At 34.4% G+C, this 15,063-nt stretch overlaps 1 protein-coding gene across 3 annotated transcripts in view; it reads right to left on the reverse strand.

The window, feature by feature from the left end:
* LOC136408045 (uncharacterized) overlaps window positions 1–15,063 on the reverse strand; it is an 87,925-nt gene that overhangs the window by 12,712 nt on the left and 60,150 nt on the right. For all 3 annotated transcript variants that reach the window (XM_066388797.1, XM_066388798.1, XM_066388796.1), the window contains exons 2-3: window positions 4,043–4,134; window positions 3,792–3,985 (exon numbers count right to left, since the gene is read on the reverse strand). In XM_066388797.1, the coding sequence (XP_066244894.1) occupies window positions 3,792–3,985; window positions 4,043–4,089 (241 nt within the window). In that variant the 5' untranslated portion in view covers window positions 4,090–4,134. The remainder of the gene's footprint in view (window positions 1–3,791; window positions 3,986–4,042; window positions 4,135–15,063) is intronic.

Here is a 15,063-nt window from a genome sequence, read left to right on the forward strand (position 1 = left end):
TCCAAGAAAATCGCCGAAGATTGGAAAGTCGTGTAGCCGAAAATCTAATATTACCACACACAGACAGCCTTTGATACTGCGCTTTTTGCGTTTACGACCCATAAATATGCTTTGAAAATAAAAGTTGAAAGTTCTTATGAGTAATGGAGAAAAAGGAAAGAGCATTTGGGTGGCATTAACCCTCGACTTCGGTGAAATTTCCCTTTGCGATCAACGACTTTATTGATTTAAACCCCTATTATTTAGTCTCTACATTCTCTCTAAATTAAAATATAAGAGTGATGTAAATGAACCCAATTCAGACAAATTCGACCGTTAAAACGGCCACCCAACAATACAAACAAGTCTCCAGTGACGTTTGGCTAATGTCATAACTTGTCTATTGAGTGCATTTACACCTCTCAGTATTTCACGTCAATGCCCATCAAATTCTTGCCAATATGGTGAACGCACTTTTTCCAAAAAAATATGCATAATTCTCTATATTTCTTAAACCTTTTAAATGTGAATTATGTGTTGTCTCATATTAGTACGTTTTTCTAAACATATACTTGCTAGCACCCAAATGAAATCAGTGCGTGTTTGGTCGTCGGGGAATTTAATATTCTTAGGGCATGTAGCGCCCTAAAAGCATCATATCGCGTCCGTAAATATCTCATTGAATATTTAGAGCGAGGTTTAAAGAAGGACGAAGCAGCGTTACCGCTCATCCCCTTTCCCCCCACCGCGATCCCACCGATGGTTTATGAGATTCCGGAGTTTAAACTTTGCCGCAAAATGGCATTACGTTTATGTATTCCGAAAATAAATAATTGCTGGAAGGAGGAAATTCAGCCTTAAACCAAGAGAAAATGCGTATTGCAAAACAATATTTTATCGGGTTTAGTAATCATAAAGTTGAGGAAAAGTGAGTTTAATTAGGAACTACGTAAATAACGGTTTTATTCGAGAACTTCGCAGCAAGATGGAACTTTATACTTTTGAGGTAAGTTCGTGCAGTCTTCGGTTTAATTACTTGACGCTGAAACTTTCCTTTATGATGTTTATATGCTCTGGAGATGTTTAATAAACATCGAATACACCGTTTTTCAGGAATCAAATTTGGAAATCCGTTTACGATTAGAAAATAAACAAAATACAATAAAGGATTGATGCATTTCCATACCCAACTTGGCCGAGTTTTAACTTTTTGTTGTGTGGGTGACGTAGACAAACTAAACGAACAATGTAAACAATGTGAAAAATATTATGGTAGTTGAAAATAAATAAAAATTGCTATTTTTGAATATAGGAAAAAATATATATTTTAATTTCTATCTCTTATCAATACTGTCCGTCAAATTGTTATTTTACTCTCTCTCTCTCTGACAGTTTCAGGCTCGTCCATTGAAATTCAAATATTCCCTGACAAGAGAGATAAGTTTATATTTCCTTTATGCTGTAATTTTTGTGTGGGATGAGGTGATTCACAGATGAAAGAGACGAACGGTTCCCTTATTGCGATATTAAAACTAAAGGGAATAATAATTCAACTGCCAGTTGTTTTAGATTTTAATAGAACTTGGCGAAAAACTTTCTTGCTGTATGTTCAAGCAAGTTTTTTCTCATTTACTTCCATATGAAAACATCAATTTATTAAATGCAACTTGCACTTTTTCCCATTTTTTACGGAAACTTTTTCCCAGGGCTGTTGATTTGCATTCGCCTGCGTAACTCCCTTTAATTAAGTTTCCGGTAATGCAAAGAAACTTCTTCTATTTCGCCGACATCATTAAAATTATTACCAGATTCTTCCCATCGCAGTCGACCCACTTAATAATAATAAACAAAAAGAATTTTACATCTGTTGAGCGACTTTTATCCACGCCAGTCTAGACAGTTTTGTGGAACAAGAGGGTTTTGTAAGAAAATAGAAAACCTCAGATTTCGTTTATGATCCGCTTTTGCTGAAATATTTTTCATTTGAAGAGGAATAACGACTAAAATGGGTAAGCAAACGTTTCAGAAAGAACAAATCTTTAGATGTAATTTAATTCAACATATAAAGAGTAAAGAAATATCCGGAACAAATCTAGCCGTTCTGGCAACATAGGTGGTGCCGTCTTATTGCAAGCTATCCGTTATTGCTTTGATATTAATGATTATTCTGGACAATATGGTGAATGGGATTTTTATCGAAAAATCCTTTTCTTATGTCCGTATTATACATATGTATACATATACAGAGTTGGTCCGTATATTTAGACAGCGCTTACTGCTTTTATTATTAAAAAAAGAAACACTTTAAATACCATTTGTAGGGTTTATCCTAAATCGCCAGAAAATGTTACATAACACAATAGATGAACATTGCAAAGTTAAAAAGGACACAAAGACGGTAAATTTATAATGGAACGTCCTGTATATTTTATAAAAATTGAATAGACCTTTATTTAATGATTTCAAAAATATATAACATGTTGGCAGTTGGTTTAGCCATTTTCGCGGTATTTGCATTTAAAAATCTGGATTATATTGTTTTTCCAAATCGCAGTTGCCATGAATAAACAAACGAATAAAATAATAAACAACAAAATTATTGATTCGGCTGTCACATTTTTTCATTCCATCCGTAAAATGGGTCATACAGAAGAAGAAAAATTAGAAATAATTCGTTAGTATTACAAAAACAACAATGTTACTCAAGTGCAAACTAACTCTAACTTTTCTTCTTCTGTATAACCCATTTTAGGAGATGTAATGGAGAAAATATGACAGTCGAATAAATAATAATTACCAATGACATTCGGTCCATTTGTTTATTTATAGCAACTGCGATTTGGAAAAACAATATATTACCAACAATATTTTATAAAATATACAGGGTGTTCCGTTATAAATTTACCGACTTTGTGTCGTTTTTTAACTTTGCAATATTCATCTGTTGTGCTATGTAACATTTTCTAGTGGTTTAGACCCTACAACTTTAGTAGTTAAAGTTTTTCTTTTTTTTATAATAAAAGCAGTAAGCGGTGTCTAAATATATGGACCAACCCTGTACATTGAAAACACACACTTGTTTTGATGGCAACCTCGTTAGCTAAGTTTGTTTCGCAAATCTCTTGACACCCAACCTTAAAATAAAGTAAAACTTAAAATCATTTTTAACCCCAATTATGAATACATAAACGGGCAATTTTCAGCATCGAAATGCAAATTTCTTCATCGGCTTTCTTTACCAAGTTTTAAATTAAATCTCTAAAAAATTTCATCTTTCCAACGAGGCTCAAGAAGCGCTTCCAGCGCTGTTTAATTTTGTTCTAATGTATGCAAAAATATGCCTTTGACAGAGTTTTAACTGCAACATAAATTTAATACAATGATTTTATTTTAGACGTCACATAAGATGCTCGTTACTGAAACTCAAGTGTACTTTTATGGACTTCCCATTCCCCCTGGAATTCCATAGAAAACGCCGTCCGATCAAAAAGTTCCGGGAAAGCCATACGGAGAGAATCGCAGTCTATTATATTAACTTCCGAATGCGAAATGAAACTTTGTCCCGCTTCCTTCAAGGAATAAATCAATCTCCAGGAATACGTCTTGTGGGGAATTGCTTTAGGTCAGAGTTCAAGGAAAAAATAACACGAGAAAGAGATTTTTCTAATCAAATTCTGAGAAAAACAAAAGATAACGACAACTACGTAAAATTGCACCCAGCGGCCATATTGAACTTTAACTTTTTCTAACATAGATTCGGCCATTTTTTGTCAAAAATCGAGACAAAATGGCCGCTTGACATTGAGAATTACCATTGTAATTATATTCCGCGAGACATCTCTCGGTCTCGGTAGGACTACTCAAACTTAATTTGGGGGATCCCATGCTGGTCGACTCGTAAGAGTCAAAGTTTCCCCCTCCCTCCCATAGGGGACTGCGATGGGGTGGTGGTGTAGGGGAGGAATAGGAGGACTTCGGTAAATTGACCACTGGTTTGTTGGAAGACCTTAAAAGTGTTTATTTGAATTAGTGGTAAGTGTGAAAAGTAAGTGTGGATACTTACCTTGTAGAACAACTCCGATATATTTTCCTAGGACCGTTGATTTCCATTGTTCTTGAGTTGTTTAAGGACGCGTTACATGTTCTTGTTGAGCCCTGAAAACGAAATTTATTTTGTGCAGATATACATGTCGTTACTTGAATTTTTTTGCTTTTCTTTTCCCCGGTAATTTATGCGACTGAAGTTTTTTAGAAGATGTTCATTGATTTTCCCTGGCATTGTTTATCATTTCTAATACTTTTCCTGGGAAAACTTTCAGGAATTTTTATGCAGTCTTAACTCAGAATCAATCCAAAAAAATTCTTAGGTAATTTGTGAGATTTACGACATTATGTGAGCTTCCAAGGACTTTTTTAAAATTTTCTTTGAAGAAATGTTTAGTCTAAACTAACATTGCAACACTTTTGTAGGAAATTTTCCGCAACCTGATATTGGAGGGATTCTTAGGACTTTTCCTGTTTCGAAATGCATTAAGCTGACTAAAACAAATATTTCCTTTACCTCCGTCGTTTCACATCGAAAGCGAATTTTCGATTGAGCCTCCCCTACCATTATTTATCGAATCACCCGTGAGCAAATTCCAATTTCGCCGGTAATTTTACACAGTAATAAAATCGACGATAGAAAATTCTCTATCGGAAAACAAGTTCGCCCGAACGAACATTTTCTTAGCAAAAAAGTAATAATAAAAATAAAGGCGCACTTTAAAGGAAAAACACGGGAGTTATAGTCTTCAGCCCAACTATGCGCCTAATCTTGAAAGTTATATACTAAGCTGCTAAACTTCACCAAAGTTGATGCAGAACTTCAAGTGATACAAGGACCTTCATTTCGCAATACTGTGGCGTAATTTCCGTGATAAATTGCTTGACCTTGTAATGAAAATTGCTTCAGCCAAATGCTGTAGGCACTCTGCTAGTTTTCCCAAGCATTTATGTACTAATTTTGCTAGAAAAAAATTATTCTCCATTAAAACTTTGCAAAGATTTAGGATCCGTAATAATTATTCTTTTACGAGGGTCGTAAACTAGTGCAGAATTTAATGCACGAGCGTCAAAGTTTTCGCTACGAAAACGTTGTTTTTCCATCGAAATTAATTTCGGAGTAAATTTAACCCTTAAGCCTCGGGGTTTTAATAGTTAATTAAACATAATATCTCATCCCGAAGGGTGCATAAATTACGTATGTTAGTAAACTAATAACCGTATCAGAAATAAATATAACATTGAACTTTTTTCTTGATCAGATGGTGAAGGAACTTATGTTGACAATATGAGGTTTCTTCAGTGCAAATAAGACGTTAAGCGAAAAAATAGTAGAAAACCGTAAAGAAATAATATCAAAGAAATTATTATGACCCAAAGTTTTATGCTCCCAAAGGCAGCTTTACGGAGCAATCTCATCACGTCGTTGTGTAGTGGTAATAAAGGAAATGAAACTCTACTTTTAATGCTTTTAGGGGCCTTTTACGGTTGTAGTGTTAAAGCGGTCGTAATGGTTCTTATTATAAAGTATGTTGTAAATCAAATTTGCAGAGAGAACAACAAAAAATACAAAAAGTAAACCACAACGATATAAACTTGGCTGATAGTCATTAACCCACCTTTACATTAACTAGATTTGTTCCGGAAGCTCTTTGTCAACTAATGGTAAATAAAGGAACAACATTTTTGTTATAAACTTTGCCAACTATCGTGAATTCGCTTTAGCATATTAGTTGCTTAAATTTCGGCTTAACTCTGAAAGGAACAGGAGGAAACACCAGAAAGAGAATAAAATGGAAATTAACTAACGATTCGGGAAAAATAAATTTGCACTATATTAATCAAAACCAATAGCCATGTTCCCTCAATAAAATCATCCGGTTACGCCAATTACCGCCCGAAATAATTGGGTTGCTGAAATTTAATTGATCGCTGAAAACATCATCCTTCGTTAAATTTAATACTTGCACTAAAACTCCCATTAATTAACTACGAATTTATTAACATTCAAACAAAATTGAGTGCATGCCACAATTATTCCTTTGAGTGAACGGACCTACTCTCACGCAAATGCTCTTAAAGCGTGGGCTCTGATCGGTCGGATTTGATAGGAGAAACATATCGGCTTAAGAAAACTCAAATCGGTGCACTCAGATTCACGAAAAACATCCTATTTTAGATCACAGAAATTCTAATATTTCCCGTGATTTTAACGCGACGACAAAACTGATTGGGGAATTAATTAAATGCCCTGTAGTGATGAAAGTACAAAACACGGACGATTTATCAAGAGAAAAAGGCGCAGCTTCGTGGTTTTATTATCATGACAAATGATGTCAATTCAACTGCAAAGCGCTAAATAAATGGCCGATGGTCATTTGCATATGTGTGGCCATTCGTACTGCCTCTAAAATTTGTCTCAAAATGTGCTGAAATTATTAAGTGAGAACTTTTGCAGTGGACTGAAACACCTTTATAAGTTAAGCTCCCAAATCTCCAGTTTCAAGACTTTCATACGTTGAAACCGGCGCATGGGGAAGCTAAAATGTAAATTCTGTGCTTTTGCCTTTTGAAATATTCAAAACTAGGATCATTTCGTCAGTTGGAGATAAGTTCAATTTGTATTGTGCATTCCTAACTAAACAGTTTCTGTAATTCCCTTTGTTTCTTTTATACCTACGGTTCTAATATCGTCACTATAAATCATTGAATCCGAGATCCCTATTATAATAAAGCGCCTCAAGTTTTAGTAGTTTACCTTGAGCAATAAATTCGGTTAATATACACCCTATAAATCTACTACTCCCGGTTTGTGACACGTTTCGGTATTAGTAAAATCTCGGGGGGCGTAATCTGATATACTATATAGTGCGGCTCTAAATCGTCCCCCCTGTTGCCATCCTGGCAAATTATTGTTTTCCGAAAATTCAAAATCGGCATTAAATAGAACAAAAAGAGATAGCGGAGAAACTTCGAAGCAGTAGATCGTGTGCGTTAGAATAAATACGAGCGCAAAACATCGTTCTTTCTGTTTTTTTTTTGAGTTGGCATACCAAATAAAATACTCAGACTATCTTCAAATTCCCAATTATACGGAGTTGGACGGACCAGGATCGGAATAGTTCTGGGACTCAGAGTCCGACTCATCCCAAGGCGTCAAAGAGGTCTAAAAAAAGAGGAAGGCCTAAGGCATCGCCATGCGATACTCCAACACCATCAATGAAACCAGAGAGAAGAACAGCAATCAACCCATTGAACGGTCCAATAAACGATACGCAGTTAAATATGTCCAGCATCGTTCAAAAAAAGCCAACAGGACCGCAAAATCAACAACACCACATTTCCAGCTCACATTTATACGAAATACAACCACTGAAATATCAAGAGTGCAAATGGCAATCGTGTGCGAACACCACAACAAAAAACATAAAGACGTCATCATTAAAACCGATAACGGGTTCTTCCTAAAAAGCAACAACGAGGGGAGCACCATTAACAAACTTCAGTAACTAATTCAAGGAAATATAATTATATCGCGCAAGAAAATTAACATCACACCCCCAAGTAGTGCAAATGGTCAAAATACAAAGCGAACGACTACAAGTCATCATCGTATTCCTATATAGCAAGAGGGATGGAGCTAGAAATTACAGATGAACCATTTCCCGAACAATTAAAAAAACAGGAACTCCAAGTGAGATTCTGTAAAAGAATTACGTCACGGGAAAGAGCGGTACCCACCATGATATTGACACTCGTTATAGGAGAGCTACCAATATATGAAAAAATTATGTCAAGTCGTTCAGTATACTGTTTCGGTAGGTATCATCGTATGGTGAAGAGCAAACTTCCAGCACCCGAACCAGCTCCATATAGCAAATGCAACTTATATGACAACAAAACGAAAGAATGCAAAAGTACCATAAAGTACAGCAAATGCCTGGGACCTCACACCATCAACACCTATAAACCTCCTCTCACTGCCCGCATCACTTGCACGGCATGTAAGCTTAAAGAACATACAGCCTGGAGGGTGAAATGTCTAAGATGACCTACAGTTCCCGTTGAAGGTATTCTGAATGTAAAAATAAAATGTAATAACCAAAAGTTGAAGGAATTACCAGCCAATATTACGCAGAACATAATTCACAAGCATATAATAGTGCACAATTACATCATAAACAAATATAAGGACGTAAACAAGGCAGGGAACATTAATAGGGAGGAACTCATTAAGAAACTACGAAAGAGATTTGTGGAGGACTTTGAAATCGATAAGCGAGAAGCGAGTAGTGTTCTTTGGTAACATTATGTACATTCTAATGTTTGACACACAACAATCGAACAAGAATTCACTAATGGAACCAAAGAAAGGAGTTCAACAAACAATATCGAATATACAGAGCTCGTGATAAAGCTAATATATTCCAACATAAACGGCTTCAAGAACAAAAAACATCTCGTATTCAACTATGTGGAACGAGAAAAGCTGGACGGGTGCATGGTCGTAGGGACAAAGACAAAGACTGATCAAACACCTACTTACAAAGACTGGTAATATAGAACGTGTTCCAGAATGAGGGAGTCGACGCTTAACTACATATTCCTTGGTCAAAAATATATCAATTCATGGTGATATATATAAAATTGTTTCCTTCTGGAGATACAGCCTCTCAAAGTCTCACTTTTTTTGAAAGTTTTGCATATAGGTTTAAAAACGGCCATATGGATTGCAACGAAATTTATTAAATTTCTACGAGCAACTTCCAGAACGTTGGATAGACAGAGACAATGATGTTCTTCTTCAGTGGCCATGTAGATCGCCAGATTTAACTCTCTGCGATTTTTCCATTTGGGGTATGCTAAAATCCCGTGTATATGCTGTTCCTATTCAAAATGAACTCCACCTCAGGAATCGAATTTTGTAAGCAGCTGATGCGATGCGCAAAGATTCAATGATGTTGGGGAGAATGAGATTTAATTTTTTTCGATGCGTGAATCTTCGTATTCGAAAGCGAGGTTGTCATGTTGAGCACTTATTAAATTAATTGTTTATTGAAATGTATGCTTTTATTTCCTTCTAAAGGCTATGCGTTCACCGACATTGTTAACAATAAGCTGAGTTGGTGATGGCGTTCTTGTCAATTACACAACTATGGCATCGCATTCATTGTAGCTTGTTTTCCAGGCAGCGAAATAAAAAATTACATTTTTTTTTTCGTATAATTGAGGCTTCAAATCAAAATTCAATAAGAGATAAAAAAAAGTTGCGTAACAGACCGGGAATTGGATAACAAAAACCAACCGTTTTTATGAGCGAATAAAAAAGTTCTAATGTATTGAGCATTCAACTTTCCAGCAATTGACCACTACCTCTAATGATTTTAGAATAATAACCTCCGTCGAATATGCCTCGAAAAGCAGAAAAATTTAAGCTATATTTCGGTGCAATCCATATAACTGTTTTCGACATATCTACAAAATTTTAAAAAAATGAGACTTTGAGAGGTTGTATTTCTATAAGGAGACAATTTCGTATATGTATAAGTATGTATTTATTAAAACATAGCATCTATAATTTTTATGGGATAACATTCATATAATATTTGGAATCATGAGAGAAAGTCTAGATCAATGTTTCGCCAACTAATCATTAAAAATAAAATACAAGATATCTACTATTTAGGTGCCAGCATAAAACATTTAAAATTCTAAAAAGTTACTTTTTTTAAATAGAACACCCAATATATTTTAAGCCTACCTAACATTACTTTGAAAACCATCAAATTTTATTAAATGTGTCCTATAGTCATCGTTAATAGTTTTCGAGATATTTTAGTTTCAATTAATTATCCACATTTCTTATGGAAACAATAATATTTCAATCAAATAGCCATGAAACATTGTAGTCTAAAATTAAACATCTTTTTAATTAAATTTTTTTAAAACTATTATTAAATCGTAAATCTATAGTTCTATGAGTCGAGAAAAACAGGAATTATATTATAATTATAATATAATATATTAATATTATTTCAATTAGTTCTTTTGAGCCAACGTTCAGACAAATGACCATCCTGTTGGATACATACAGTGTGTGTGTGTTAAGGATTTACCACCTTTATAAATCTTTATTTTTTGGCCGATTTTAACGTTTGTTTTTGTTAATTAGATATTCAAAATGCGCACTTTTCTAGTGGGTACGATGACTCTTCATCCATACTGTTGGCCAACTGCGCGTATTCTTATGGAATTAAAATTAAAAACTACTATTCAGGCTTTTTTTTAGAATAAAGATGAAAGCTATTTTTTCTCACTAAAATGATCTAAAACCCAACTGTACGGATTTTCATTTTTCTGCTATTCAGGGCGTTCGAGAAAATCAATAAAACATGTTTTTTACGCAATCAAATGTTAAAATTCGCAAAAAATTTATTTTAACAATAAAACTGATTAGCGGTTGTTCAAGAAAAAATGTATTACTAGTATTAAGAAGCTTTAAACTGTTTAAATACAAAAAACAACATTTTTACAATAAATTAATGTTCATTTCAATTTAATATAAAATAACAAATTATTAACTGGGACAAAACGGTTTTTTGGGTTAAATATTAGTATTTTCAATTAACCCCCCAAATTCTCTTATACATTTTTCAATACGTCATCGATTATTTCTCAATACGTCAGTTAGTTAATGTTAGTTATGCTACGACAAACTTCTCCAGTCCGCGCACAAAGCTCTTCTCGAATCCGGGATATTGTGGTATAAACTTTATTTTTTATTGTTTTCCAAAGGAAAAAGCCCACGGGCACAATATCCGCAGATCGCGGCGGCCAACGAATAAGCGGACTATTAGCGTTTGGGATAATCATCATTTAACCAATTTCTCACATTAACCGCATTATGAATGAGCGCTCCATCAAGTTGGAAATGTAAACTGTAACGATAATCAAGAGGAAACTCATTAAGTGCGTCACTAAACTCGTTTTGTAGAACTCGCAGAAAACGAGCAACGTTCAAGCTTTCGTTGGAAAAATATGGAACAATAATCTTTTGATTTATAATACTACAGAAAACGTTTACTCTTGAGGAGTATTGCCATTTACGTTCGATTATCCAATTCGGGTGATGATAGCTCCACATTCTACTACTTTGTGCGGACACTGCACCGCTTGTCGTAAAGTGGCTTCATCGGTGTATAAGATGTTTTTTAAAAAGGTCAGATCTTTTTGATACATACTATGCAGCCATATACAAAATTGAATTCTTAGATTTTGGTCCCCAGCTTCAAGTGTGTAAAGAAATTTTGGTTTAAAAGGTTTTTTACACCACTTTTTAAAAAAATATTTCCGTATATGAGTTTTAGAAATGTTTAAATTCCAGCTAGTATCCCTCAGACATAAATGCGGATTAACGTAAAAGTAATTTAAAATTACTTGGTTTGCTCGAGGCTCGCGGTTACGGTGCTGGCTCGGTAGTTTTACAATTGTCCGACGACGATCAAAATATCTGTTAATAGTTGCAACCGCTACATGGATAATATTGCGCTCTGGGTGTTGTTAATTGCATTCTTTTGCTGCTTCACGAAAAGTATCCCTCCTATTACCAACCAATCTTATTATTTCAATTTTTCTTTGCAGTGAATATGACATTTTTCCAACTTTTTGCGTCTGTCAAATTGATGATGTCACGTATCGCAAACCAACAATTAGTACCTGACGGCTGACAGCCAGCAAAATATTTTTTGTTTTCACAGCACACTTAACCTGTGGGAGCAGCATTATTACGTATTGCAGATTGTAAAGAAAAGGGAAGTAAAATAATGAATTCAAATTATCTGTTTAATATTTAAAATATTTTGTCATAATTGAAAGCGTAATAAAGAATAAAGAAAATTACATTGTTTTCCAACAACTTGCATTCTGGAACAAAGAAAATCTCTTAAACCAGTTTTATTGTTAAAATCAATTTTTTGCTAATTTTAAAACTTGTTTACATAAAAAACATGTTTTATTGACTTTCTCGAACATCCTGTATAGCAGAGAAATGAAAATCAATACAGGTAGGTTTTAGGTCATTTTAACTGAAAATCTGCCTTCATCTTTATCCTAAAAAAGCTCTAATAATACTTTTTAAAATTTGATCCCTTAAAAATGCACACTATTGCCCATGAGCATAGGTAAAGTGTCATCGTACCCACTAGACAACTGCGCATTTTGAATATCTAATTAACAAAAAAAAACATCAAAATCGGCCAAAAAATAAAGATGTTACAAAGGTGGTAATTCCTTAACGTGGACACACTGTATATTTAACCTTGTAATAATATTTTCTCATACTCGAGACAACATTGCATGGGTTATTAATCCGCAAACATTTGTGATCCTATTTTGCCCCTCTTTTCGTGTAATTGGCGGTGGAACATATACGTTTTCTTTAATGTAACCTCACGGAAAAAATCAAGTAGGGTAAGGTTGCGCGACCTTGGTGGCCATTCAAGCCTTGGTGACCACGACCTTGGTAGCCATTCATTGGAAGACTTCACGACCAACCAATCTTTGGGGGTACCTCTAGTCCAAGAAGGCACGTACCTCGTGACGATAGTGCGGTCGAACACCATCCTATTGAAACCATATGAGCTCGCGTTCTTATAAATTTATATCTTCGAGTAACTGGGGCGGTTCTTCTGTTAACAAACGAAGATAGCTTTGACCGTTTAAATATTCATTAAAAAAAAAAACAACTGCCCAATTACTTTATTGTGATAAGTACCGCACCAAACATTTACTGACCAGTGGTTCTGGTGGCGGACTTCTATTATCCAAGAGGGATTCTGACATAATACATGACATAACAGAGCATATTATGACGGTTTACGGCGCCACTTCGGAAAATGGCTTCATCTGAAAATATTTTGTTGACTATGAAGAATCGGTTCACCTTCAGTTGGACACTCATTCAACGACAAAAGTTAACACGCTTGTCAAGATCTTCTCCATGTAGCTCTTGTTGTAACTCGACGTGGTAGGAATGATATCTATATTTCCTCGTTGTCCAATTTATTGGTGACTGTGAAATACCGCACATTTGAGCTATTTTACAATTGCTTTCTTTTTTCTGGCATGTGAAGAAAAATTTAGAGTACCGTATTTTTATCGGTTACTTTTCTGTTAGTCATTTTATGTTTTGGATAACGAATGCATCCAGTAGAATTAAACCTTTCCATTAAACTTTGAAAGCTCCGTTCATTAGGTGGGCGTCGCTCAGGATATTTCATTTTATATATACATTCGACAAAAAGAACATTTTTATTCGCTTCGCCTAATATATAAATCATATCTAATTCGTTTGGGATAAAATTAATTTTTACTAATTATGAAACTACATATATTATTATAACATATTAATTATTCGTTAAATGACAAGTTCAGATATACAAGAAATTAAATATAACCATACAGTGCGAAAACGTTTCTTATGATATATCAAGTCACGTTTGATTCATGGCTACTTCATTAAAATACTATTATTTCCATAAGTAGTGTATAGAACTTATTAAAACTATAACACCTCGAAAAGTATTAACACTGGATATAGAATATATTTAATAAAATTTAATTGTTTTTCAAAGTACTTTTAGGCAAGCTTAAAATATATTGGGTGTTTTATTTAAAAAAGTGACTTTTTTTAATTTAAAATGTTTTATGCTGGCACCTGAATAGTAGACACCCTGTGAATTTTATTTTAAATGATTAGTTAGCGAAACATTGGTCTAGCTTTTTACTTTCATGATTCCAAATACGAATGCTACCCCATAAAAATAAAAAATGCTGTGTCAATAAATAAGCACTTGAAAACGAAAATTTTCCGAAAAAAGTCTCGACATCTCCTAAACCATAAAAGATAGGCACATTCAATCATATATAAAAAAGATTTATAATTACGATTAGAAAACAATAGGGCTACTGAAATCCAAAGCGTGTCATTTAAAAAAAATATAACCTTTGAAAGCCACACTTTCATAAGCGACCCTGTAGGTCTTTAAATATTTTTCAAGTGTGCATATTTCATAGCCATATCACGTAAAATATGCAGTTTGAAAATAAATTTTAAGTGGAATTCATTAAGTTACTTTGTAATTTCATTGACTCACCCTGTACAAAGAGAACAAATGAATGAAAGCGTGTAGAGAAATCGAACACAATTTCGGACGAACATAATGGACTAAGATAAAAAAAAAACTAACAAAGTACAAAAAGAAACATCACGGATGCAATCAACCAAACTAGAAAAGAACTACATACTGACAAGAGCAAGGCCGAAACATTTGTCGAGCATTACCAGAGGGCTTTTGCAATGTGCAGAGACGGCAAGTTCGATGTACAAAACTGGATAGTGGTAAATCAATAGTACGACAGCTACTTCGACAATGCATCTAAAAAAAACTGGGTATACGAAAAAATCAGTGACTTAGAGTTTGACGAGGCATTAGATTAACTAAAAAACACTACACCGAGGAAGAACAAGATTAGGGAGGACATTCTGAAAAACGTATCAACTCGCACCCAGAAGTTTACGTTAGATAAATTGAATGATTGCATCAAGGAAAACATAATTCCTCAATCGTGGAAGGACGCCATAATAATTCCAATACCAGAACATGGGACAGACAACTCTGAAGCAGAGCACTATAGACCCATTGCACTATAGTCTGTAATTAATAAACTGTTTGAGTTAATAATGAAAAAATTTAACAGAAAAATAAGTACCACGGTACCATTTTGGGTTTTAACCAAAAAACTCGACGACACACCCACTATTCACGTTGATCAACAAGATACAGACTACCCGCCTACAAAACATCCGATGATCTGTACTACTGTTGAACATAAATAAGGCTTATCACTTTGTATGGCACGTGGGGTTGCTATTTAAGTTATTCTGCGTGGAGGCTTTCAAGTAGATTATGTACATAAAACGAAACTTACAATATGACGGAAAACTCGAAGTACGAATCAACAAGATCCCGTCCTTTCCCT

This window comes from Euwallacea similis, chromosome 4 (assembly GCF_039881205.1).
Source record: "Euwallacea similis isolate ESF13 chromosome 4, ESF131.1, whole genome shotgun sequence".
NCBI classification, from domain to species: Eukaryota; Metazoa; Arthropoda; class Insecta; order Coleoptera; family Curculionidae; genus Euwallacea; species Euwallacea similis.